The following is a 27,276-nucleotide window of genomic DNA, read 5'->3' as shown; positions in this document are numbered from 1 at the left end:
GGGGGGGTGCCCTGTTTGGACAAGCGTGAAAGCGCCGGACTGGGTCGGTCTAGTGATGCTAACGTCCAGTAGTCCGTCTACCCAGAGGCCGCTTTTGTGTTTTGGATGTCTTTGCGTTATATTTTCAGCCGATATGTGGAAAGTGTAGTGGTTCTGGCGTGCCCGAAGTTCAGTGGACATTTAGTTTAGTACTGCCATTGCCGCCCTGCTTATCCCACCCTAACACGTGTGGACACTGATTTCTCGTTTAGAAGAAAACGGGCAGGTTGGGTTATCGCACGTCATCGACGATGTGATTAATACGTCTCTAGTCTGTTCCACGTCATGTACTCGCAAGACTAATATATTGGTGACAAATGAGACGGGAAACATGCAGCGTAGTTTTCTGAAAGGAGTGTCAGTTAACGCGCGTTGTGACTGGCGGTAAGTGACACTGCTTTGCTCCGATGCAGGTTGTAGTCGATGGCGAAAACGGCGCCTGTTTTAAACACCTCGTTTGGAAGTCGATGCTCTACGCATTTTGACGCGAAGTAGAAATGAAAGGTTCGCGGATGAATTCGGTCGTGGCTATCATGGTACGAACAACAACGGCATGAATGCTCCTGGCGTTGACCGTTTCCTTTCCGAACGTGCCGCCGAAGCGGAACTGCTGGTTGGGCACGTGTCCGCCGTAGGTGGGCAGCAGCCCTTCCTGGACGCGGTAGATCGGGTGCGGGTCCTTCCGCTTGAACATCTGCATCTTGCGGCGCAGCCGGTCCTGGCCCAGCGCCGGCACCTGGTTCATGATGGCCGGCGACACTTTGGCCCGGTTCAGGAGGAAGTCCTCGTTGGGGTTGTGCTGGTTGAGGGCGTGCGGCCCGCAGCCCACCATCAGAGACGGGTCAAACTGGCCGCCTATGTCGGGAATGTTCATCGTTCTCGGGAGCTGTCGGCCGCAGTCGTACACCTGCTCGTCAGGCGGGTCGTACTGGCGGCTCTTTGTGCTCACCACCACCGGCTTGCAGAAGTTCTGACGGATCCGGCACTGCTCATCCGTAAACTTGCGCAGCCCTTGTTGGTGGTGATTGGGAAGACGTTGCCGATGACCGGCTGGGTGTTGGGCACGAAACCCGTGTAGCCCTGACATGAAGAACTTGCGCGGGTCATCGTTGCCCATGAAGTAGGGCGACTCGACAAACTGGAAGGGCGCCTGTCGGTCGTACGGGCCTTCGTACGTGCCGCCACCAGCAGCTCGGAAGCCCTGGTTGTTACGGGCTCCACAACGGCACCGGGCAATTTGCGTTGTAGCCGGACCGGCCAGTATTGCAAGTATTCATGGCAGCCAGTGCGTTGACATGCTGCCGCTGCTGACGGGCCTTCACCTGGTTACACTCGAAGTCCCGTATAGCCTTCTCCGTGCCGCGTGCATAGCTCAGACCGAACACGTTGTCGTAGGCGGGGATCCGGCCGGAGAAGCCGGGCACCATGTTGGTGGTCAGCCGCGGGAAGTTGCACCCTGACGAGCGCACCAGGGGGCCGAGCGACGGCTGTGGAACATCCGCAGATGACAAGCGTCAACGGAGCTCAGCCCGACGGAGTCATGCCGTATGCCACTATCGGTAACGTCAAGATTGTAATGCTTTGATTTTGGGACGCCTCAAAATGACACTTCGAAATGTCGTCTTTGTGTACACTTTTTTATTTGTGTGTACAAGTCAACTTGTGGCCCATAAGTGCACGACGCGGTTTAGGGCACTGCGGAAACATTTACCAAGAGCACGAGGAGGGGTACGTCGTAAGCTACCGAAACGGCCCGAGTGAGCATGCTTCACTTATTCGCCGATGTGAATACTCACGTCGGACCGCCCCACGTTGAAGTTCAGCGGCCTAACCAGATTTCCTGAGCCCGGTATGCAGGGATCGGTGAGCAATTTGTTGGACATATGACCGAATGTGGCCCCAAAATCGAACAAAAAACCGGGGACATGGCCCTGGTAGCTGCAAAAGAACAACAGACATCAGAAGAGGCCACATTCTCGTTTAGACATTTGTTCAAACGCAGCTCCAATGGCAACGGCAGTTTTGTAAATGGACGCACTTATCCACCCAGCCACATATGACTGAGCACTTCCCAGCGGCATAGGCTCCGATGTACGAAACTATCGTTTAACCTATGGCGGAGATTATCGGACCATTGACGACCCACAAAACACTACCATGGACCGCTGGATATCATTGGTATATGATGTGCGTTCGTGAATACTTCAAAGAGCCCATGCATTTTTAAGTAACGTAACAAAAGAACCGATCACGCTTTTTCCCCCACAAATGTGGCTTACCCGGGAATGTAGTGGGGATCAGGAGTGATCAGCGGGCTCAGTTTACCGTCTTCCTTACGTGGCGGCATATCTGAACCCAAATTGAGCAGTTATGTGTAATTTGTACCGTTAGCCAAACACTTGGAGGGACAGCTTACTGATTTAACGTATAATTTTGAATGTTTAAACGAAACTGGATTTGGCTGAATTCCTTCCCACGAATTTATACTTTCTCGAATTCTGCCTATTGTGCCTGGGCTCGCGCGCGTCGAAACTCGGGACATCAAAATACCGAGTACTTCTGGTGTGCTGCTTCCGTTTCTCACTCGTGTAGCTCACTTACAACAGTCGGGGCACCTCAGGCCCATGGCCCTGGCGGTTACGATGGCTCTCGTATAAAGCATTTTGGTGTCCACTGAGGTCCCTATATTTCAAACATGCGTCAGTTTCACATCGCACCTACTGCACACATTTCGGCTACAGGACCGAACCAAAAGCGTTTCGACGAAAGCGAATACTTGATGGTGGCCGTCAACTCAGCCGACTTATGTCATCTTCACATTCTTTCAATCTCTCCACTTCTTCTGCAAGCAGTACTCTCTGGAAATGCACGGCTGGTCATTACCATACTCTTATACTCATCAGTCAGTCATGATATAGCATAGTTATATAGTACAGCTAAGTCAAATGTCAGTCAATCAGCGAAATATGTCGTTCATAGTCAGCCATGTGTGTCATTTATAATCAGTCACGTATCTCAATCAGTCATGCATGTCAGTCAGTCATATGTCAGTCAGCCAGTAAAACATATATAGTATAAGTACATAGTATATAGGGCATAGTACATACATAACTTAGTATATACATCGAAACACAGGTACATAGCACATAGTATACATAGTATAAGTCTACCATACGGCAATGCGACCGTGCGGGGAGACCCTAACCATAATACGCGGAGCACATAAATGTAAATGTAGCATCCTGCCTTCATCGTCGAAAGCCACATTGAGCCGCCGCGGAAGGATGTTGTATATTACATTTGGCCGTATGCATGTTACTCACCCGAGCTCTTCCCTGATCCTTCATTTTCGTCGATCGCCTTCCGAACTTGTTCGTTTGCATAAGGGCGTCTAGAGCAGCAAGTTTCGCCTCAGTTTTCTCCCTCTTGGACCTCAGCTGGTCCAGTTCGGCGGCTACATCCACGTGACCTCTGAAACGAGAGAGCGATGCCACATGTCACGTGAATGCATGACCTTGACGTAGGAGAGAGAGAGAGGCAGAGAGAGGAGAAGAGAGGAGAGGGAGGAGAGGAGAGGAGAGAGAGAGAGGAGGGAGAGAGAAGATGGAGGACTGAGGTGAGGGAGAATAGGAAAGAAAAAGGAGAGAAGGAGAGGAGAGGAAGAGGGGGAGAGGGAGAGAGGGAGGAAGAGGGAAGAGGAGAGGAGAGGAAAGAGGGGGAGGGAGGGAGAGATAGGAGGAGAGGAGAGGAGGGAGGGGTAGGAGAGGAGAGCGTGAAGGAGGAAGGAGAGGAAAGAGAAGAGAGAGGAGAGGGGGAGAGAAGGAGAGGAGAGGAGAGGGATTAGAGGAAGGAGAGAGAGTAGAGGATAGGAGAGGAGGAGAGGAGGGAGGGAGAGGGAAGTGGAGAGAACGAGAGAGGAGAGGAGAGAGAGAGGAGAGAGAGAGAGAGAGAGAGAGAGTGCGAGAGGAGTAGAGAGAGAGAGAGAGAGGTTGATGGCCTAGAGGCCCCATGCAATAAAACCTACGTCGGGAAAATTATCCAATCCAAAATCACTTTCGCAGGATATAAATGCATCCCCTGGCCGTAAGAATGTTCAGTTGACCACCTTTCTGCAGTCCGTGTGGTGACTGGCGAAGGGCTACACCCGCTTCTCACCACAGTAGCACAAACTAGAACGCAGGCGCACCACGAGCGTCCTGTGCTGGTGGGCTGGCGTGCGCCGGCGCCAACTTCACCTGCAAGTCCACGTGCGCTCTCCAGTTGTGGCCCTGCACCAGGAGGCCGCGGTGCTCAGCGGCCGGTGCCGGCCGGACCCGGCAGCGGGACAGCGTGGAGACCACGGTCGCCAGCTCGGCCGACAGCTCGGGCCGCATGCTCAGGTGCACTGCCGGCGCAGCCACGGCCAGGTCAGCGCCCGGTCTCTCACTGGGCGGAGGCTGCGGCGGGTCGACGCGGATGTTTGCGGTGCGTGCTAAATGGCTCTACAAAAGTGCGGGATCGTTGCTGGAAGGTCTCACCAACTGGACTATTTGCTGCGTTTTTTTTTTCGCCGGTGCTTTTGACAGTTTCGCTGGGCAGCCTGCGTCACCAACGTGGCTGTCGCGGGGAAATGTTTATCTTGCAATAAGGCGGACATTTCAAGCTCCTGGCAAGGCCGTGGTGGGCTAGTCCGGATGGAGACCACAACGGTACACAGCAACACCGGAGACATCCATTGAGGAAAGCGCCGTGGAAAGTGACGATCTATCTCCTGAAGGGATAGGAGAGGACATGAAGGAGAATAATAAGACGCAAAGACAACTGAAAAAGATGAAAAACATGAAAGACCTGGTAAAAGAAATGAACCGCTGAAAATCACATGATTAAATATGTAAAGCCGGTGAACAGAAAGGGTCGCATCACAGAAACCGCCACACGATTTGCGAATCTTAGACAAGCCCAAAGGCAAAATCCGTCAGAAAAACTAACAAAACCAAACGGTTGAACGAGTGAAGCGTGGCCGCATTACACGATTTATTCAGTCTCGCTTCAACTGCACATGGAGAGATAGGCGAAGTGTCTCGCAGGGGCGGTCGTGCTGACAAATCCCGTTGGTCAACCAAAGAGCAAAATTTCCGCTGTTTTTTCAGCTGATCAGTTTGGTAGGAGATGAGCAAGACGATATGCACCAGCACCAGTTGCGAGTCTGGCTAATAATCTCAGGCTGTCCACTCCTCGCGACCGATGCGAGGGATGTAATCAGACCACCAACAGTGAGAGCGCAGCGCGGCTGCTGGGTGGATCGCTGGAACAGGTCGTGTACTTCCGCCTGGATGTCATCCAAGTATAAGCGATTTGAAGATATGATCAAACGAGTCCAATTTTATAACCGCTGAGGTAGACTTCCACAAAGGCGTTCCGTTCAGGAACAAAACGCGACTTCGTACTTCCAGGCTCCCCATTCGTGAGTGCAACGTTATGGGCGCAATATGAACTATGCAGTCGGCGCGCCCAAAAGCCCAAATTAACATCAGCAACATTCGTGAGTGTCTCACGGCCAAGAGGCAGTCCAGTTTTAACGCGCTAGTTACAATGAAGAATAAGAAAGGACTATCTAAAGTATTCAACAGAACCCGCAGGGAGCTGGTAGATAAAACCTAGCAATGCCGGTCTTGTGCTGTGCGAAGTGAGGCGGCACTGCAGTCTGTTCTGCCATCTATCGGACATCGGGAGCACATCAATGCCGGCGACAGAGTACAGAGCGCCGGCCGGCTCCACACCACGCATCATCGCACCTGACGACCGATCATCTCTGTACCATTGCCGGATGTAAGCTCCTTCCGTTGCTGTTATGCGTACATTCGGCCGACGTCTGGCACCTGTTAGCGGCCCTTCGAACGGCACCGTCCACAGCCGGCGACAAGCAGTAGCGATCAGGTCCACACCCGGGCCGGGTCATCTCGGAGCAAACCAGTACGGGCACCCAACAGCAGGGCCTGCTGCTGGGAACGCCTACGCTCGGGAGAACTACTCCCAGGATATCTACGACAAGGAGATCTACCCCCCAAATTCCTACGATCGGAAAACCTACTACCGGAACACCTGCGACCGGAAAACCTACTACCGGAACACCTGCGACCGGAAAACCTACTACCGGAACACCTGCGACCGGAAGACCCTTTTTTGGAATATCTACGCTCGGATGGCCTATGCCCGGAAGACCTACTGCTGCGAACACCTACGCATGAGGACCCCCGGACTGGGCCCCTGACCCTGACCATGCGGGCCCTGAGACCCTACGAACTGAGTTTTCTGGCGTAGCAATGACAATTCAAGTTTCAAGCCCTCATCCATGACACGAGGGTAGAAAGGGCCGCTGCGCCAACTCCACGAAGTAGCCCATCGCCGAAAAAGGGAATAATGAGGCAGTTATCGCAACGCCTGCTGACACAGAGAGCATTTTACAATATCGTCGTGCCACCAGTTGTAAAAACACAGCTGCCAAGCACGAAGACGCGCTGGGGCGGCGCCGCGTGCGCAGGCAGAGGTCAGCGACAGCCGCTGGGAGCCGCAGCTCACAATACGGCTAATGTCGCGGCGTCACCAGGACATCGGCGGGACCCCGATCCACCAGCCGACGGCTGCTGGGGGCCGCAGCTCACAATACGGCTGATGTCGGCGCGTCACCAGAACATCGGCGGGACCCCGATCCACCAGCCGACGGCTGCTGGCCGCGGCTCACAATACGGCTGATGTCGGCGCGTCACCAGGACGTCGGCAGTTCTCCGATCCACCAGCCGACGGCTGCTGGCCGCGACGCAGTCGATGTGTCGCAACGCTTACCTTCCGGTGAGCTTTTGGTGACCCGGTACTTCTTCTTGACAGCTCTGAGACCCCGGACAGCATCCAAACAGGTCACGAAAGACGCTTCCAGGCTCTCATCCCTCCATTGCACCCACTGAAAAGAAGTCCCACTTAATACCGGAGCATCTGTGGCCCTCCGTGACACATTTCTGCACGCATGGCACGGCTTGACCAAACCGCGCGAGAACACCGTCCCATCCCAGTGAGGCCCGCACCTCGCCCGGCTCCGGGAAACTCTGATGTAGCAGGGAGCGCCGCTCATCGGTGAGCGGCGCCAGCGTCTGGTTCAGCTCCTCGGTCAGGTGCGGCATGAACGGGTGCAGCAGCCGCAGTCCGGTGCCCAGCACGGCCAGCATGACGTCACAGACGGCGCGGCTGGCGGCCGGCTCGGCGGCGAGCAGCACCGGCTTCGCGGCCTCCTGGCGGCAGGCCCAAGACAGCGTTCAGTCCTACTGGGCACCGAAGGCACGCGCCAACGTGGAGCTGGGCACCGGTGGGCAATGGCCACGCGGCGCTGGAGGCTGAGACTTACCGGATGTGTCTACTTTTGGACCATCAAAGGCCTAAACGGTGACAGTGTAAGGCCCAAGGACAGCGCTAATTTAGATGACGTGAAGTTCACGTCCTCTCAAGGAAAGCTCCAAACAGGTAAAATAAAACAGCAAAATGATCTACTAGTTGGTCACGATTGGTAATAATGTGATGCACGGACACGAGATAACTTGGCAAAGCGGGCTAATCACTGAAGGAATATGCATCTCCACTCTATAAGCAACCGATACTTGATGAGAAGGCATTGCATAGATACAAACTGCAAGGTATTATAGCATTTGGCTCGCACAGCGAAATACAAAAGGAACCATATAATTTTCGCATACAGGAGCTTAGAAAGGAAGGTTACCAGGGGCAGCACTTCGTCGAGCAGAAATGAACGACAGAATCATAACTGGGATTGTGGCACACCCATATCGATGGTCACTTTCTACCAATCCAAGCTAAAAGTTCGGTGTCTTCCCACCAGGTAGACGTCGCAGAACTGTCTGTAAAGGGTGTAGTGCATGACGTTGGTGGCCGTGTGCAGGCAGTGTTGCTCCATACTGGTGCTGCACGTCTCCACGCAGGCGCTGAGACAGCTGAGCATCCAGCGGTTCAGCGGCGCCTGCGCGTCCCGCAGCCGGGACCACCTGTAGATGGAGGGCAGGCATAACACAGAGTCCCTACACAACAGAGACCACCTGTAGATGGAGGGCAGGCATAACACAGAGTCCCCACACAACAGGGGCCACCTGCAGATGGAGGGCAGGCATCACTCAGTCCCTACACAACAGAGACCACCTGCAGATGAAGGGCAGGCACCACACAGAGTCTCTACACAACAGGGATCACCTGCAGATGAAGGACAGGCATCACACAGAGTCCCTACACAACAGAGACCACCTGCAGATGAAGGGCAGGCATCACACAGAGTCCCCACACAACAGAGACCACCTGAAGATGAAGGGCAGGCATCACACAAAGTCCCCACACAACAGAGACCACCTGCAGATGAAGGGCAGGCATCACACAGAGTCCCTACACAACAGGGGCCACCTGCAGATGAAGGACAGGCATCACACAGAGTCTACAACAGGGACCACCTGAAGATGAAGGGCAGGCATCACCAGAGTCCCTCACAACAGGACCACCTGCAGATGAAGGGCAGGCATCACAGAGTCCCCACACAGCAGAGACCACCTGCAGATGAAGGGCGCGCATCACTCAGAGTTCCCTCACAACAGGGACCACCTGCCCAGCATGACGTCGGTACATAAGCAGTGTTCACAGGATGCTGCGTCTCAGTGCAGGGGACCACCAGTACAGCGGAGGAGCTGGCCACCGGGATTAACATGGCGGCGGAGCTGGCAATCGGAGACGATACTGTGCTGCCCTCTAGCGGCGGCGCGGGCCGACCTCGCGCCGAGTCTCTCCCGGCTGGCCGCGTGCGCCGCCCGCCCGCGCCGGCGAGTCGGGCGTCCCTCGGCTCGCGCCGTGCCTGGAACGGGCGGCCGCTCTCACCTGGTCTGCTCGTCGCAGCGGTAGCCGGCGTCGGCCAGCTGGGCGCCCCTCCTCTTACCTGGGCGCCCCTCCTCTCACCTGGTCTGCTCGTCGCAGCGGTAGCCGGTGTCGGCCAGCTGGGCGCCCCTCCTCTCACCTGGCCTGCTCGTCGCAGCGGTAGCCAGTGTCGGCCAGGTGTCGCAGCGCGAAGCGGGTCGCCTGCCACAGCTTGTTGCCGAACAGCCGCGCCTGGCGCGCCTCGCGCACGTCCAAGTTGAGGAACGTGTCTGCGGCGGTAGGCGTGAGAGCCGTGGGACCAGGCGCGGTGATGGCTGACGACTGACGTGAGGTCACCGTGTGCTCACTCTCGGCTACTTATCGACAGAAGCAGCCGCGAATATCGCCGTCATCGTCACACCCTGATGGGGGCCGGCGGCCGGCGGCACTCTGCTGCAGCAAGAGTCGGACCAGGGCCGCTCGATCTAGAGCACGGCCGCGTACGTCTCACGGTTTGAATCGTGGCTGACCAGCCTGCCAGCGTACGACGCTACTCTTTCATGCACACCACTTACTACGGAGATCGGTCGTGCAGAGGGAGAAGCGGAGGGCGTCGGCGCCGCAGGCCGGTATGCCCTCGGGGTACAGTGACCTCTGGCTCTGCTTGGCCTTTTCGGCCTCCTCCTGGGAGATGTAGCCCTGGGCTGCCGAGGCATCCACCTGACCACAGGTTCACAGGCTGTTAACAGGTTGCATGGAAGTAGACAGGATGTATGAGCGTATGTTACAGTTGAGGCACGTACCTGTCAGTGAATAGGGGTACCACGTGCCCGGGTGGGGGAAGTCAATTTGACCCCTTCGTATGTTTTACCAATCTTCTGGTACGCCAAATTCGATGCACCTTGTAAGGCCGCTGACCTATGGCAAGCCAGTCAGGCAACGGCTGTCAGTGAATGCGATTCCTCGTGAGTCGTTCGATGATTTGCGAAAAGTAGTGTTAGACAAAGCCACCCATCCCTGAAAATTTCTAAGACAATCAGACAAATGATTTTAGGATTATGCCTACTTCTATTAGCCTTGGGTCAGGTATGAAGGTCATACCGACGTCAAAATGAAACTGTTTTTTGCTGGTTAACTTGATTTACAGTGTAGTTTTTTACGCTCCTTTCAGGTTTTTGATCACAGAGACGTCCACAGATATGTGATTTGGGCTTCATGAAGGTCAGAGAAGGGGACTGACCTAAAATTACCCTGATCAACGTTTTGAGTTTAGGAATACAGCGCCTGGCGTCGTACTTAACGATAATTTAAATTAAAAAATCAAAACAACCTTATAAGTTGTTGGGTTCTGTGACTTCTGAAGGTCAATAAACCCACTGACATACAATGGACACCACTGAACTTTTGCTTATAACATGCATTCAAGTTGAAGATGGTTGCTTGAGGAGGTCTCAGGGCACTTCGGGCCCCGAACTGAAGTTTCACCTAGTCTGACCCCCACTTGAAGGCCATGACCTAGGGACCTCAAAATTTGACACAAGTGCATTTCCATACAGGTCTACCTACCGTGCGACTTGGATGCCTCTGGTTCTATTAATTTTTAGGGGGGAGGTGATCCGGCAACCGATCGATCAGAAGGGGTTGATCCCGCGCCTGAGCGCGTCGCATTTCACCCGCCGCCCGGGCGACCGTCGACGCGCGTCCGCTGATGCTTTGCCGAGGAGCCAGTGTCGCCGTCCTGCACAGTGGGAACGTCCCATCGCTGAATGGTCTCTGTGAGAAATTGTAATCCAAACCACTTACCTCCGTTCCGTTGTTATGTTTTGCATCGACAGTACGTCTTACGGGCGGGTTTGGCCCGAGCGCCAGAACCTGGCTATTGTTATAATGTCCTATTCCTAACGAGTGCTAACGACATACCTGCTGGTATAGTCCCACGTGCGGGTTTGGCCCGAGCGCCAGAACCTGGCTATTGTTATAATGACTGAGTCCTAACGACATACCTGCTGGTGCAGCTGGTCGAGCGTGGCGCCCTCTATAATGGTGTCCGGGTCGATCACGTTTCCAAGCGACTTGGACATCTTCCGACCGTGGGCGTCGCATATGAGACCGTGCAGCAGTACTTTCTGCCGAAGGTGAGGTAGGCACCCGTCACACTAGACAGTTCTAAACACAACTTATGACGGACTGGTGACACAAACAGTACAAAGGCTGACATGGCAAAAAAGCTCGAAGCCGCTGCGGAAGGCAAGGTGCAAGACACTGCACATGATTACCGATCCAATAGCCGTCGTCCCAGTGACGTCATTTGGCTGGATGATACGATGGATTGAATACCAGGCGAGCTAGTCGGCCACGCATGAGACATGATAGCTGTCATGTCCCTGGAAACCACAATAGCCAGCTCCAAAACATTTGGCATCAACGTCAGAGGCAGGTAGTAACGACAGGCGAGTCCGCAGAATGCTACCTTGAACGGCAGCTGTCCAGTAAGTGCCTGGCCGAGCATAACCATCCTGGCCACCCAGAAGAAGAGGATGTCGTGGCCGGTCTCCATCAGCGACAACGGGTACTGCTGGGCCAGCTCAGGAGTCTGCGGGCAGCGGAGCCCAAGGTGACCCTGTTCTGGACCAGACCGGTTCAGCCCTAGGGCTGAGCAGGTCACGGTGCCTCAGCAGGTCAGCCAGGCCGTCTGCAGACGGCGTGGAGAGATCCTGCCCCTCCCCCTGCTTGCTGTATACCGGCTCAGCCCTGGGACGCCCTTCAGCGGGCCAGCCAGGCCGTCTGCAGACGGCGCGGAGAGATCCTGTCACCCCATGTACAGCGGTCCTTGGGCCATTCACTACCGCAACAGCCACTGGCGCGGGCTGTACCGGCAATCCATACACGGCACGCTTCCTGCCCTGACCACGTCACCATTTGTGGCTCGAGATGGCAGCGTAGGTTTACCCTGGCGGGACTGTGACAAAAACGGACCCCATCCGCCCTCTTCTTGCTCGCGTTATCCTGAATCCTCACGACGCATCCTCCTCTCCGGGGCAAACTACGAGCGCCAGTCAAAAGTGGGCCGAAGCCCTCTATGGTGATCACCCCCCCCCCCCTCTCTAAGCGCCGAGTACATACCCCGCATAGAGGTCGCTGTGCAGTCGTCATACAAGCACAAAACACAAAAGGCTTTATAGCGTGGCACGCGTCGCATTGGTTACTACGTGAAAGGGAAGTCATCTGATCGGCGTCAGCAATACGTTATAGCGTTGAGGTTGACATAGTCATCAAGTCGTATACCTCGCACTAAGTACATTGCGGAGCACACAGAACGAGCAGGGTACCCGCAATGCCGACGCTACACAGCACTCTCTCACTTATGTGTCAAGGGCAGCTGCAATGTCATTCAGTCAGATATCGCTGGCATCGCATGTAACCGAGCTAAGCTGCCAAATGGCATATATCGCAACTCAGGGTAAAATATATGATGAGGGACCATGGCTGTCTTGCGTACAAAAGCGCGTACCTGTTTAGGCCAGCCAAACACCGTAAACGGGAAGAGGGCGGACGAAAACCATGTGTCCATGACGTCTTGGTCTCGCCGGACGGCCGTCACATCAGCGGGCGTCAGGCCTAGGAGAGAAAGCAGGCTGTTCTGCACACATTCACAGCGGTGGATCAGCCTCACCATCGGCACGTGACACACGCCGAACGTCGGCAGCAAGCGCTGGCCGCGTCACGCCAGCTGCGGTCAGCTCCCGGTCAGCACTGATGAGTTGCCCCATAGATAGGAGCAAGCGAAGCCTCGGTCTAAAGATTGCACGGCATCGACATTTCGCAAAGAACTCTGTTGAGCACTTCTACCTGGACGGAGCAGACGTACTACCTGCGCTCTGGACGTTTGCTCACCGTTCGCAACCTGAAACGCTGTAAGTCCTGCTCCATTCATAAGCAGCTGCACATCCCAACCAACTGCGTAGTAACATACTGATCGCACTCCAACAAAGCGGCGCACACCGGGGCCGACCAGCTGAGTCTGGCCCTCGTCCGGTGTCCGGGGAGCGTACCCAGCTTGCTGAGGGCGTCCTGGTCGGAGGCGGCCGCCACCCAGCGCTCCGTGCCGTCCAGGCACCTGACGCAGTACGCCGGGATCTGGTGGCCCCACCACAGCTGGCGCGACACGCACCAGTCCCTGCGGCATGTCCACACGGCCTCGCTGGGGCTTCGCACGCCGAAAACCTCCCGAAGACATTCCCAACGACGACCGCGCAAACGATTGAAACACGAATGGTCATTAATCGTAGATATCATGGCATACAGCTCGAAACGTCAACCAATGCCATCTTCGGCCCAAATCCTACGCGATGTTACTGTATTTTTCCCTTAATGTGATCAGCTGTCGTGCCATGTTATCCCCTTGACGCATCCCAGGCATTAACACATGCCTCAGTGTAATTGTACGCCATCTTCACTTCATACGCCGAACCTGGCGAGCTCCCCACCCAACGCATCGTCACACACGGACACCGACCCCTCCCCCTCCCCCCGCCCTGAGCGTGTCGGCGTCAGGCGGCGCTGGCGCACCTGCAGCCGCCCAGCCACTTTCGCCAGGTGGCCGCCAGCGCCGGAGGATCGATCACCAGCTCCCCGGCCTCCACAGCCTCCAGCGCCGCTGCTGCCATCTGGTCGCAGCGGACGAACCTGCAGCCCAGGTGAAGTGACGGTGAGAGCGGACTGTGTCGGGCGTTTGACATCTCGCGATCACCGGCTTAGTAAATGTCGCGTGGGCTGCATGCCACATTTTCCTGCAATGCGTGGCTACCCTGTGTATTCTGCTGTCATTTCACCCGGTTCAGGAACAAATCCTGCTGTTCCAGTTTACCTGGTTCAGAAACAATTCTATCATGACAATTTTCAAGGTTCCGTTATTTTCCCCGCCGGTGCTCACCACTGGTGTTTCACCATGGGCTCGATGACGTCACCGGTGCGGGAGCAGACGGGCACGGCCACCTGATGCGGCCGCTCGCCGCGGAATAGGCCGAGCTCCTTGAGGGCCTCGACCACGGCCAGCCGGGCCTCGACACGGCTAAGGCCCTGCGGGAGGGCCCGGAGCGTGACGTCAGACACCGCTGCTGGCTCCAGCACGCGACGAAACACATAGCACGATGGATGCCGCATGACTGGTGTACGAAAGATACATGAAAGACGGTGCTGGCACTCGTTTCAAACAGCGCGTGTCTTCGCGCAAGAACACGTGAGGCATGTAGCCGGAGCATTTCAAATATGTCTGAAAGGTATTTGAGGCGTGAGGCACACGGCCGGAACATTTCAAATATGTCTGAAAGGTACTTGAAACGTTCAAGTATTGCACCCAATGAGACGCACGCACGCACGCACGCACGCACGCAGGCACGCACGCGCACGCACGCACGCACGCACGCACGCACGCACGCACGCACGCGCGCGCGCGCGCGCGCCCACACCCACACGCACGCACGCACGCACGCACGGCACGCACGCACGCACGCACAACACACACACACACACACACACACACACCACACACACACACACAAACACACACACACACACACACACACACACACACACACACACACACACACACACACACACACACACACACACACACACACACACACACACACACACACTACTACTAATACCCCTTCCTTCGTATGAAGGTATGGGGAACCAAGTAAAACAAAACCATCCATAAATGGGCCCCATCATTCAGCGACTACTCTACACTGCACCGCAACAAGCATTACAAGACTGCCAATATTCAGAGGGATTATTTCTAGTTGAATAAACCATAACGAAAACTTGTACCTGAAATTGACCTCCGTTTTCGTTGATCCTTCCATCCTCGGACAGAATTGTCAACATTTCCAAGTTGTGCCGCTTCCCCACGTCAAAATCATTGAAGTCATGAGCCGGCGTTATTTTCACAGCTCCTGGGCAGGAAAGTTATTTCCATGTAGAGTACACCAAACGTTTACTTCGTCACGGCAGGCCAGATGTAGCGCGCCGGCGTCATATTGGCAGCATGCCGCGGCAGCGAGCTCCTGCAGTACTATCTTTTTACTATTGAACACCTTTCCGACAAGCCGAATGTGCTCCTTTACATGCTGCCTTCTTGAAAAAATAGGTTCGTCCAGCGTATATATCAGCAGCGTTGAGATCGGAGCCAATACTAAGTTGCTGTTCAGAGACTGATTCTAGACACGAGCCAGGTGTTCCCAAATACAATACCAAATTGCGGCCCGTATTGACGCCCGTAGGCCTGCAAAATCATGACAGTTCCACCGAGCCCAGGAAAACAGCCACCCATAATAGGCCATTTTCCTTGACACAAGGCAGCTACCATTATCACTACTTATCACTAATCTATCATATATCTAATCACCGTGGTGTTTTGCATCAAACGCGAGTAGTGAAAAGCCCCGCAGCCCTTCCGTGTACCGTGAGTCGCTGACCCCTCTCCCACCCCCCCCCCCCCCCGCCCCCTCCCCCGAGCGGCCTTCAGCACCCAGAGCCACTCGATAGACCCATCACCACTCCTGGTAGGGGGGGGGGGGGGCGGTAGGCGGGGCAGCTCTCACCAGTGCCGAAGTGCGGATCGACCACGCCGTCGGCCACCACGGGTAGGGCCGGCCGGCCGGGCCGCAGGGGATGCGTCACGCGGCGGCCCACCCAGTGCCGCCAGCGGTCGTCACAGGGGCTCACTGCCACCGCCGCGTCGCCCAGCATCGTCTCCGGCCGCGTCGTCGATACCACGATCTCCTCGGACGGATCTGCGGGCGCAGGAAGGGGGGAGGGGGGCTGAGCGACCGCCGGCGCGGTGCACCGCATGAGGGAAGAGCGCTCGGAGACAGCGCACGACAGCAGGACGGCAAAAGGCGAGGGAGAGTGCGGGAGGATAAGGTGTGGCATGCTGCAACTGAAGACTGCATGCGCAGTACCACTGTCATCCATACTAATCTAGTCATGTGCCCCATTGTTCCAAAAGACAGCATATGCCTTGGTGCATTAGGGGGTTTTGTGCACTAAAGGAAATGAGGTCTGGGACCAACGTCCAGGCACGAGGGAATAAAAGCACAACGACAGTAATCTGCACGTGGGTGACAGCCACCACTTGGCTCAAAAGGTGCATAATGTCACAGAATGAGCTGACACTAATGCAAACCTTGCTCTTCATGCATGCAGGTACTTGTCTACTTAGCAATTTACTCATTGTTTCATCAGATGACCATGCGCTGAACACATGGCATCTCATTTATGCACTAAAAATGACAGACAGCAAACCCTCAAAACCGTTACATCACTCACCTTCATCCCAGCAATACGCGAAGTCGACCATTGTGCCATCTACCGGCTGGTGTTCGACCTCGATATCTGACACGGCTGACTGTAGGTAGCAGGACCAGTTGACCAGCGTCTGAGCTCTGTACACCAGACCCGCATCAAATAAGCGTATGAATGCCTCAGTCACGGCCTCGGACATGTCCTGAAATGATAAGGCATGCAATCACTGAACAGGTGGATTATAATGTCTCACAGTAATAATGCATTCGCCAAAGTGCAAATTGCAGATCAAACTGCACACTTTAGAGGATGCTGCTGCCGAGAGAAAATTCAACAATGAGTCCATGAAAGGTACTGGTGGCTGGCACAGGCCAGTTCATTACTGGTTACAGGATATTACTGTCTGCACTTGTGTACAAGAAAAGCGAGCTCGGATGAATTTGTACACCACACCAATGACACCAGATAGTGCAACACTGGCAGGCTAACCAAGCACTATCTGGCATTTTGAAAAATTCCCAGGCATTTGGTTTGGTGTCTACCACACAATCATTGTCCTCTGTAAACCAGAGATGCAGGCCTCTGTCCCAACACTCAGCGGCTGAACACGCCATATGCAAGATGCTGGCAGGAGCAGGTCACTCTGGAATTTTGAGAAGTATTGATATTCAGGAGATTGTGATGAAGACATTTCGCGAAGCAGATGAACAATGACCATACAAACCAAAACATTAAAAGGCGCAAGCATCTGTAATATAAAAATATACTTTCATTAATTTGTTTTGTACATAGCACAATACTTCTAAACTTAACATGTCAACTGAAACACCCTGTATATGAAGCCAATCAAGGGTGTCCCCATTTGCACTTTGCTGTTTGCACTCACTGGATCCATAGTGAAGACAGCCTTGTCCCAGTCCAGGGTGACGCCCAAGGCCTTCATCTGGCGGTAGATCTGGTCTGATCGGTCTGATCTCCATTTCCAGATTCGCTTTAGAAACCTGTCAAACATGCCCCATGTGGCAACAATAATTACTTATATGCAGAGCTGGTCAAAGAATGTGAGGCGAGCAAATATTTACATGGTTTAAAGGAGGGACCTCCAAAGCCCTCACACTAATAGCAAAGAATACATCATAAAATATAAAGGTTAGATTAGGTTGAGGTTAAGATCCCAAGCTGGGAAGCAATGTTTATTTGATGGAAGCTTTTGAGGAGCACAAGTTGTAAAGAAATTAACTATGCACAAATCACATGTACAGACTTTAATGCTTGTACATCCTCAATTAGTGTGTAAACAAAGCCAGACTATATGTGCAGAGCACCGGCGCACACCACCATCGCTCAGGCACAGCAGGCTGCATCTGGCCGGCAGCTACCCAGCTCACTCGCGGCGTCCAAGGTGGAGGCGCGTTCTGCGCTGCTCGGCCCACAGCGCCTTCTCCACGATCACCTGAGTGGCGATGCCGGCGTGGTCGGTGCCGGGCACCCAGACCACCTCGTCTCCGCGCATACGCCGCCTGCCGAAGCGTCGTCAGCGTCAAGCGGACTGGTGGCACACAGATTGCACGCCCGGATGGATGAACAACATAACCATTTCCAGGGTTAACCAAAGCTTACAGACAATTGGCTAGACGTAAGTGCCACCTCGGCTACAGCTGGCGGGGAAAGCCCAACGTGTGACGTCCAAGCTCTACAATAATTTAAAAAATGAAAGCAGCACATGGGTACATGAGCAAATTCATCCTGTGGTCTGGACAAATCCCACACACCAGTCCATGGCTGCCCCACCAGCTCACCAGCGGCAGAGGGCATCCTGCACTGCCAGCGTCAGTGCATGGCCCAGGTGGAGCTGACCGGTGATGTTGGGTGGCGGCAGTACCATTGAAAAGCGCCCGGACTTCCCTGATGGACTGTTACCAGGGCTGTGTGTATCCCACCGGTCCTGCCACTTGCTCTCCACATATGATGGGTTGTATGCCCTACCAACATCTGGGAAATGGTGCATGTGTGAAGAGCATGTGTGTTTTCAGGAGACATGGACAAACAGAGCCAATAAATACAAGCAGGCCATTAGCACAATGTAACAGAGAAGCCCAAGCTGCCATGCTCATTATAGCCAGTGAGTGAGAGCATCACAAAACACTTCCTGTGTAACATTTGATGAAGTTAAACTTGTTGCTGATGATGCATTTAAAGGTTGCCTTTAAAAATAACAAATTGTAAATATGATACAGTCAGACATGCAATGACAAAAAAGGAGTTAACTACAACCATCTGAGTAGATAGCAAATCTGAGAATAATTCAAGCTTAACTAGGTTGTTCTACTATCCACTGCACCTTTAGTGGAGCATAAGCCCTGAAATAAACTATTCCAAACAAGACAAAATCAGATATTGTGTGGTTTCTACCAATTTGGCCAGCAAGCACCAATTTCAGGCCTAATAAGCTGAGCTCTGAAAAATGCTTCAACATATTGTAACAAAGCATAATGGATGTTTGATTCCCAGCTAACACAGTATACCAGCCTGACCCCAAAAATAAAGCTAATATGCAGAGCATGTATTAGCACATCACTTAGTGTGATGGTGTGGTGTTTTTCAGTTGAGCATATTTATGTCTGCAAAAGGCTGCTTGTTTACCCTGCCACACCTGTGCTGGCAGGCCCAGGGGGCAGATACAAATTTTCCACACTCTGTGGTGAAAAATGTCACCAAGCTGAGAACAGCCAAAAAGAATCCTGGCCAACCAAAACAGGGGACACTATGCAAGAAATAGTCATACATAAGCATGGTGTAGTACCTTGGTCATTTGATGTACTCAGGTAATGAGCAGATGACCTGGCAAAGGAACCCTGATGAAGGTGACTCAATATAGTACTTGTCTGTGGCAAACGCATCAGGCAGAAAGCTCTTGAATGCATCTTCATGATGTCTGCAAACAGTGAAATGACACACACCTTAAATTTGTATTCAGGGATAAGTACAAATGTAATGCAACTATAACACAAAAATGTTTGCCTACAATCATAGCATGTGAGTATGCATGCAAATGGCAGAACTTGCTCAGCGATTGGAACAGGACCCAGCGCCATAGTTAAAAGTTCAACCAACTGGTGAAATGTTTACTAATAATCATTTCAATCTCCTACAATCTGCACAGTCCCGCTGACCGGAACATTGTACGGATCATTGTGTGTTGAACGTGACAGTACAGGGCCGGGTTTATTTTGTCTCCGGACTATCAGAATTGTATAAAGTGCGCTGTCAAGTAGTATTTTTAGACTTCTGGACGACATCATAAAACCTTGTTATTCTGTATTCTAACGATTCATCAGTGATTTATTGAAATTTAAGTTATGCTTCTATCATTCAATGGGGTTGGCATGAGATTGTTAAGCATTTATCGAAGTCGAGCCTAGTATGTTTTATACAAGTGACAATGGGCGGCACACCCGGGTTCCCACTTCGTATTTGTGCTTACATTGTACTATTTCACTCACTATATAGAGCAAGGGTGTATAATTTTCCATCATCGGAGCAGTCGCTCATCCAAAGCCTTGGGGAAGGGCCTTGGCAAAGAAGGAACATGGGGATCAAAATCATTGAACAGATTTTAAAAAAACAAAGAGAGATAGTATTGAAATCGGAATAAATTTGAACTAAACTTCACATGGATACGAAGATGTTCATCATCCTCAGTACCTAAGGATCCTTCATGTATGTGATGCAAATTCCCTTGCTGGCGCCATATGAGGCATGGCTGCAGGATACCCAACAAACATGTCGACCCTGGCCTGGCCGATGTTCACGAATCTGACATCCAGACGACGTCCAGCCGACATTGCAGGTCAAGCTGACGTTGGCCCACTGCCAACCCGACGTTCGCCCGCTGTCTAGCCGACGTTCACTCGCTTTCTAGCTGAAGGGCATCAGCTCTCCAGCCGACGTACCCTCGCTCTCCATTCGACGTACCCCGCTCTCCAGCCGAAGTTCACTCGCTCTCCAACTGAAATTCACTCGCTCTCCAGCTGAAGCTCACTCGCTCTCCAGCTTAAGTTCACCAGTTCTCCAGCCGACGTAACCCCGCTCTCCAGCCAACGTTCGCCCGCTTTTCAGCCGACGTTCATTAGCCCTCCAGCTGACGCGCCTTACTTTCCAGTCGATGTTCGCCCGCTGTCCAGCCGATGTTCCTCGTCCTCCATTACAGCAAACCTGTTTCCACGCTACAATTTCAACCAATGTCTCTGAGACAGAAGAGGTGTTCAGGGTGGTCTCACAATGTCGCTTTCAAGGTTGGCGACTCGAACACGCTAACATTGCTCCAAAGATAGCAAATTAGCCATATTTTGTATTCCAACACTTAAGCCATACATACATATGCCTCCACCACGTACAAAAGGCTATCTTGCACATCCACGGAGAAGAAAGTGGGGTGACGCCGCATCAGCGCTCTGCTTGCCCCTGTGGCTTCTTCCGGCTCCCAGGAGCACGGCACGCCGCGCTGCGCAACCATTTTCTCACTTGCAGTTCGACCTGTGCATTGTTTGCATAACACTTTGACGGGGCACAAGCTGGAGCACGCATAATCTTTGAATGCAGTTGGGTGGACCACATGTTTTACACATTGACCTGCAACAGACTTGTATAGGTCAATGGTTTTAGAACCAAATGAGCTACACCAAGAAAACCTTGAACCTGTAGCATTCTGTCTGTATAACAAATCTGGGGCCAAAATTCCTTGAAGATTTGTATAAATGTTTTTAGCCTGTCCTAGAAATGCATTTAATGCCATATTCTTGTTTGCAGACAACACGCTTCAATGCCACACAGCAAACGCAGAATCATGTAACAGAGAACAAACTGGAGGCATACAACCCAGAGCAAAGCGCGGAACAAAGCCGCTCAGAGACTTCACTAAGTAGCCTCCTTTCCACAGTGGGCTTCCTTTCTACATTCCTTTCCACACTGTGACTACTACAATTCAGCATCTTGACACAAAAAAGCTATTAAATAGCCAGAACTGAAGGTGAAATGGACGTAATTTCAGATTGCGTAAAAGCAGTATAAGGAAGCACATATATAATACGAAAGCACAAGTAATTTAGTACCAAAAAGACTTTTTTAGTATATAATAAATTACCATCAATATTTTTGGGCCTTGAATGCGCCGCATTCGTTGACCGCGAGGTTTGAACTCGCAGAGTTGTTTTAAACGTGAACGCCAGGCGGGCCGGCGGTGGCGATCGGGCTGTGTCCTCTGGTTCAGGTGTTCCGAGGTATAGGGTGTTGCACGTTGTCGTGGTATTTTAAACATTGTGCTGCGCTGCAGTAAACTGTCGTCTTTGTGTGAAGATGGCGGTGCTCGAAGAGTTGGGCTCAAAGTTGACAGATATCGTTGGTATCAAAGTCGGCTTTCCTCTATCGAATGACGAAGATCTTGTTATGAAAGTATACTCACGTCTGTGCCTTCTGTATGATGAAGCATGGGATTTTGAAGCAACGGGTATTTCATGCAAGCAAATCCAAAGGTTTGTTTATCTATCAGAATAAGATTAGCGTCGATGTGCTTGATTTGTTTGGGTTGTCCAGAGTATTGTGGACTTCGGGTTGGTTGGTAGGTAGTTGAGTATTTCCATAATGCTTTAAATTTGCAGATGGAGCTTGACTCGGTCTGAAAAGTTTGAATTGGGGCGCATTGTGTTTTTACTATAGAAGCATCAAGGAAATAATGAAGTTTCCTGTGTTGAGCTTAAAATGTTATGGATGATAGGCATTATTCTGGGTGCATATTTCCTGCAACACCTAGATTTGATCAAACCAAATATGGAATTTGATAACAAGCCTGATGGTAGCGAGACTAGGCATGTCAACCAAGGCACCATGTGTTTAGTACTTCACTGCATCCAAAGTTTTGTCCTGTGGCAGTTATGTGATCAGTAATTGCATGGGTGCATTTGCATTGTTCACACTTCTCCCCGGTGTGAAATGGTCTCAACAGCTGAAGTGTTGTCAAAAATTGTCCCATATAGGTGTGTTGTGACAGACACAGTGTCTTCCACAGTTAACTGATTTGGGGGATTTCAACTGCTTGGGTTTTTGTCAAATATTGTGCAAGTGCCTGCTGTTTATACACTATTGCTCCATTTCCATGCATTCAGTAAAAAGCAGAAAGGGCACCTAATTGGCAACTAGCAAGTAAAAGGGTGCAAGCTTCAAATATGACAGGTGTGATGTGTTTGACAATGTGTTTGATGTGTTTGCCGGCAGGCGTCTGAACCTGGTCGGTATCGGTCACCTGTGTCCGACCGCGGCCGACGTGACGGACCGGCGCCGGCTGCCGCGGATCTGGTCCGCCTTCGTCGGCCAGCTGGAGCAGAGGCACGGCAGCCACGGCCTGTACCAGCGCCTGCGCAAGGTGAGCCGTCCGACCCGGCGGCAGCTGTCGCGGTCGTCTGTCGGCCCTGTGACGTGTGACGGGTGGCGTGACGCGCCGCGGCCGTGACTCTCGGCGGTGACGGCGGTGCGTGTGCGGCGGCAGGTGCTGAAGCAGCAGCAGATCCTGGCGGCGAGGCGTGACGCGGAGCGAGACCGCTGGCAGCGGGGCGGCGAGGCGGCGCACGGCGCGGACCTCGCCGACGCCTCCGTCTGCTCGACCCTGTCGCACGCCTCCCAGGAGGCCGTCGGGTAAGGTGGCCGCCTGCGCGGTCCAGACCTGAGCCTGCCACGGACCGGCACCGGGCGTCTGCTGAATCGGGGGCCGCCCGCGTGGCTGCGCGTGCGGCGCCAGAGGATCGGGATTGCTCGTCGCACGCCCGGCTGTGCGGACTTGGAAAATGATGTGCGTGGCTCGCAACGATACCTTATGTAAAAATAATGACGACAACAAAAATAATATATATATATATATATATATATATATATATATATATATATATATATATAATAATAATAAATAACAAAAAATATGTCAAAATAATAATGTCAGTTGTTTGGTTTGGTTAATGGCCATTCTCCATGGACAGTGAGCCTTTGCAAGCTGGCAGGCAGTTTACAGTGTTTTGATTTGCATCTTTTGTGATTAAAGACCTACCAATGACAGCTGAGGTGACAGCCAGCGTTGAAACTTAAACACTGAGTCAGGGAATTCAACCCTGATAAGATTTGTGCTCCGGTTTTCATGCTAAAAGGAATGAATCCACGAAGCTTTCCGCGTACAAGCCGCACAACCATGGCCCACACTAAGCAAGAAGTACCTGACACGCATATGTCACATTAATTTGTAGCGTAAACACGAAATCGAAACAGGCGTGTTCTTGTGTTTATTGGAGTACCGTGGTGTATATTTTGGTGCGTCTTGGGCCTATGTTTGATATATGACTGCTAATGTGACAGTGCCGGCCGGCCCCGCGCGGTCCGCGACATCGTCAGTTGTCTCCCGCCGCCCACGTAGGCTGCATCCTACATGTTCACTTCAAGGTTTCATCGACTGATGAGAGCATTGTTAAGTTCGTTAGCATTGCATGTTTCAGTTGCCATGTGTGCCGTGTACAGTTCATGATGCGTGTTGAAGGATTGTTCTCGGTGTCCAGGGGCGTGTTTGGCCACGTTGCCGCCTCTGAAGTCGTGTAACAGGGGCCGTGAGTCGGCCCCTGACGCCCGTCCGTTCCCTCGGCAGATTTGCCAAGCCGCTGCCTCGCGCCCCGGCAGCGCACGGCGTGTTCAGCTCCGCGTCGCCGACGCGGGCCGGCCGCAGTCGGATCCCGGTGCCGCAGCGGCCCAACGTCATCCCGACCGGGCGGCAGCTGGCGCGCACCCCCAGCTGCAGGAAAGGCCGCTCGCCGGCCGCGCCGGCCGCGCCGCCCGCGCCGGCCGCCGAGCCGGCCCACGCCGGCTCACCGGCCGACAAGCCCGTCCATCGGCTGCTCTCACAGCTGGTGGTGGCCAACAAGCGACTGTCGGGTAGCGGTAATCTGAGCTACGTGCTAAGCGAGGTGGCGCCAGTGCGCCGCAGCGTGGACGAGTCGCCGGAGCCGACAGCCGGCTCCAACGGCGGCACGCCGCGCCGCCGCTCGCTCATCCCCGCCGCCGTGACGGTTGAGCAGGCGCTCGGCCAGTACATCGAGGACCGACTGAACGTGCGCTTCCCGGCGGACGACGCGGCGCCGGAGCGCCAGGCGGCGGCGCCGGCGGTCGCGGCGGCCGGCCGACTGGACCTGACGTTCAGCGCCGAGCGGCCGGCGGCCCCGTCCCCGGCCGCGCAGACGTCCGCCGCCGGAGAGCCGGCCGACGCATTCGAGGAGGAGTCGGCGCACAAGGAGAACGTCGAGCCGTTTGAGCTGGCCGAGATGCGCGCCGCATCAGAGGTGAAAAGCGTGGATGGAAACGTGGAAACTAACCGAGACGCACGCAGAGGCACGTTTGAGGTCACGCCGGCTCAGAGCGGCGCGAAGCGGGACTCGGTGGCCGGGATCGCGGCGGCCACGCCGTCTGAGACCCAGGTTATGCGGGAGGGGCAGCTCGAAGTCCTCGCGCCGGCTGATAACACTGAGGTCTGCACTCCGGCTGAGGGTCTGTCGGAGCCGGCCACGTCCGCGGCAGACCTCAAGACGGATGCTGCGGACGTGCATGCGGCACTGGCGGTGCCTCCAGAGAAGGAGGTGCTGCAGAAGCGGCGTAGTCGGGCCAAGCAGGCCAACGAAGAGAACGCTGCCTGTCCCTCGTCTGAGATGCCAGAGCCGGCGGAGATTCCGGAGGAGCAGGTACCAAAGAAGCGGCGGGGCCAACCCAAGAAGAACAAACCGGTTGAAAATGAAGCTCCTTCGTCGGGACAGCCAGCACTGTCAGTGCCTCCTGAGCCGGACGTGCCATTGAAGCGACGTAACCGAGCCAAGAAGCCCAAACCGATCGCTGACGATGATGCTAACATTACCTCGCCCGAGATGCCGACACCGGCACTGCCAATCGAGGAGGAGACGGAGAAGCGGCCTGGCAGAGCGGAGAAGTCCAAGCCTGAGGCTGAGGAGGATGCCGCCAGTCAGACAAGGCTGAGGTCAGGGTCCGAGCCAGAGGTGCTTGTTGAGAAAGAGCTGCCAGAGAAACGACGCGGCCGAACCACTAGAGCCAAGCCAGTCGCCGAGGAGGACGCTGGCGTCCCACTGACCGAGCTGCCAGAGAAACGACGCCGCCGAACCACTAGAGCCAAGCCAGTCGCCGAGGAGGGCGCTGGCGTCCCACCGACCGAGCTGCCAGAGAAACGACGCCGCCGAACCACTAGAGCCACGCCAGTCGCCGAGGAGGACGCTGGCGTCGCACTGATCGAGCTGCCAGCGCCGGAACTGCCTGCTGAGAACGAGATACCGGGAAAAAGGCGTGGCCGATCCAAGGCCAAGCCGGTCGCAGGCATGGTGCCACCGGGACACGGTGACGAGGAGAGCGCGTCGTCCGAGCGGGCGACGCCGCCTCCCGCGCAGGAAGCCCCAAAGAAGCGTCGCGGCCGGAGCAGGAAGGCTAAGCCGGCCGCTGACGAGGTGGCTGGGGACAGTTCTGTGGAAGGTGTGTGTCCGCCGAAGCATCCGGACTCCGCCCGCTGTCAGCCGCCGCAGGCATTGCCCGGCGATGGCCCAGGGCTTGCCGGGAGGAGGCGCCGCGCAAAGCCTGGCATCGAAGCTGACGTGGAGGCTGAATCCGAGACTACCCCGATCACCAGTTGTGAGGAGCAGGCCGAGGCAAAGGATATTGCCGTCTCCGGGGAAACCGGAAGATTGGAAAGTTCTGGCGAACAGGTCCCCAAGTCCAAGAATGCACCTCGCGTGACCCGCAAAGGACGCCAGGTAGCGCCGGATGCCCCGACGACCGACGAGATATCGGCAGTGGCGGCGGCCGGTGGCCCCTCCGAGCTGGCCGCCGCGCCGCTTCAGGTGCGCGCCACCCGGCGGCGGACGCGCCTGGCCGTCGACGACGGCCAGCCAGAGCTGGACGCCGCGGTCGAGCTGGCTGAGGGCGACCGTGCACAGCGGCCGGCGGAGACGGGCCGCAGCGGCCGCGGCCGCGCCGGCAGGGCCGCGACCGCCCGCCAGCCGGCCGACGTCCAGCCCGCGGAGATGAAGGAGCCCACCGGCGACGGACGGAGCACGCGGTCAGCCGCCGCGCCCGCCGCTGCTGTCGCGGCGCCGGCGCCTGGCGAGCCAGCCAGCGCGCAGCCGCCGCGGCGGCGCCGCTTGCGCGTCCTGCTGGACAGCGACTCGGAGGGCGGCACGCCGCCGGACACCGGCCGGCGCGGCGAGCCGTCGCCGGCTGCGCGACGCGGCCCTCGCCGCAGCCAGAAGGCAGAGGTGGTCGGCCGGCCGCGCCGCGCCCTTCGGGCCATGGAAAACTGCCAGTGACTAACGTCTTCACCGCATTCTGTTGATTAACGTTGTGTGAAGCGCCTTCCGAGCCGCAGAGGGCGCGCTTGTCTGCATGATCTTCCCGCTGCCTTCTCATAACATTGTGTGAATATGGCTTATCTTCGACAAAATAAATCAAGTGAATCAGCACATGTTTTAGCAACGAACATGGAACCTTACTGTCTATTGAATGTTTCAGCACGTGAAACGCAGTTATTCAAGGGGCGCTGGTCCTTTGCGAGCAACGATCGTTAAAACTTAAGAACATTTAAGATTACAACAGATTCAGCACGAGTGCCGCAGTACTGTGCGTAGATAACCATCAGTGTCCTGCCAAAAGAGCAGAGGGCGTAGGATCAGGATGTCACCGAACACCGATGTTTATGCCCTAGTGGGCACAGAACTGCGCGTGATGGAGCAATGCCTTCCCGCAAACTATCCACAACTTCATTTTGTCTAGCACCAACATAACAACCTTGGAGCTCGAATATGCGTTGAAAACGCAGGACAGAACTCGCATCGATGACCTGATGGAGCGTCATACGGTCGTTATCGAACTGCGGCGTAGCGTATAACGACTGCATGGGGGGGAGGGGGGGGGGGGGGGTCTGGCGTACTCGGGTAGGCAACACGTGTAACCGATTGGGCTTTCACCAGCCGCACA

General features: G+C 54.5%; 4 protein-coding genes across 4 annotated transcripts; 1 reads left to right on the top strand and 3 right to left on the bottom strand.

Moving 5' to 3' along the window:
• Positions 1-1,247: 1,247 nt before the first annotated feature.
• On the bottom strand, positions 1,248-2,544 carry LOC119100323 (protein FAM166B-like). The gene is made up of 3 exons (XM_037223428.1): positions 2,319-2,544; positions 1,836-1,977; positions 1,248-1,526 (listed from the first exon to the last, which is right to left on the bottom strand). The coding sequence occupies exons 1-3, from the start codon at positions 2,384-2,386 to the stop codon at positions 1,248-1,250; spliced, it is 489 nt and encodes a 162-aa protein (XP_037079323.1). The 5' UTR covers positions 2,387-2,544.
• A 1,566-nt stretch (positions 2,545-4,110) lies between these two features.
• On the bottom strand, positions 4,111-7,679 carry LOC119100322 (valine--tRNA ligase). The gene is made up of 4 exons (XM_037223427.1): positions 7,665-7,679; positions 7,098-7,301; positions 6,862-6,976; positions 4,111-4,423 (listed from the first exon to the last, which is right to left on the bottom strand). Exons 1-4 carry the CDS (start codon positions 7,677-7,679, stop codon positions 4,209-4,211), a joined length of 549 nt encoding a protein of 182 aa, XP_037079322.1. The 3' UTR covers positions 4,111-4,208.
• Positions 7,680-7,864: 185 nt separating this feature from the next.
• Positions 7,865-19,162, bottom strand: LOC119100321 (valine--tRNA ligase). The gene is made up of 16 exons (XM_037223425.1): positions 19,028-19,162; positions 18,024-18,216; positions 17,613-17,744; positions 17,111-17,225; positions 16,249-16,426; positions 15,522-15,713; positions 14,749-14,873; positions 13,847-13,992; positions 13,483-13,599; positions 12,966-13,090; positions 12,425-12,531; positions 11,384-11,506; positions 10,917-11,039; positions 9,489-9,633; positions 9,074-9,203; positions 7,865-8,066 (listed from the first exon to the last, which is right to left on the bottom strand). Exons 1-16 carry the CDS (start codon positions 19,152-19,154, stop codon positions 7,865-7,867), a joined length of 2,280 nt encoding a protein of 759 aa, XP_037079320.1. The 5' UTR covers positions 19,155-19,162.
• Positions 19,163-21,428: 2,266 nt separating this feature from the next.
• LOC119100320 (nucleolar and coiled-body phosphoprotein 1) lies at positions 21,429-26,613 on the top strand. Its single transcript, XM_037223424.1, has 7 exons — positions 21,429-21,755; positions 22,495-22,642; positions 22,766-22,911; positions 23,903-24,032; positions 24,105-25,339; positions 25,496-26,256; positions 26,546-26,613. Exons 1-7 carry the CDS (start codon positions 21,580-21,582, stop codon positions 26,611-26,613), a joined length of 2,664 nt encoding a protein of 887 aa, XP_037079319.1. The 5' UTR covers positions 21,429-21,579.
• The last annotated feature ends 663 nt before the right edge of the window (positions 26,614-27,276 follow it).

The sequence above is a fragment of the Pollicipes pollicipes genome, unplaced genomic scaffold, assembly GCF_011947565.3.
Source record: "Pollicipes pollicipes isolate AB1234 unplaced genomic scaffold, Ppol_2.1 Scaffold_4881;HRSCAF=5763_pilon_pilon_pilon, whole genome shotgun sequence".
Taxonomy (NCBI): Eukaryota; Metazoa; Arthropoda; class Thecostraca; order Pollicipedomorpha; family Pollicipedidae; genus Pollicipes; species Pollicipes pollicipes.
Note: the sequence above shows the minus strand (reverse complement) of the source record. Positions and strands in the feature narration are given on the sequence as shown.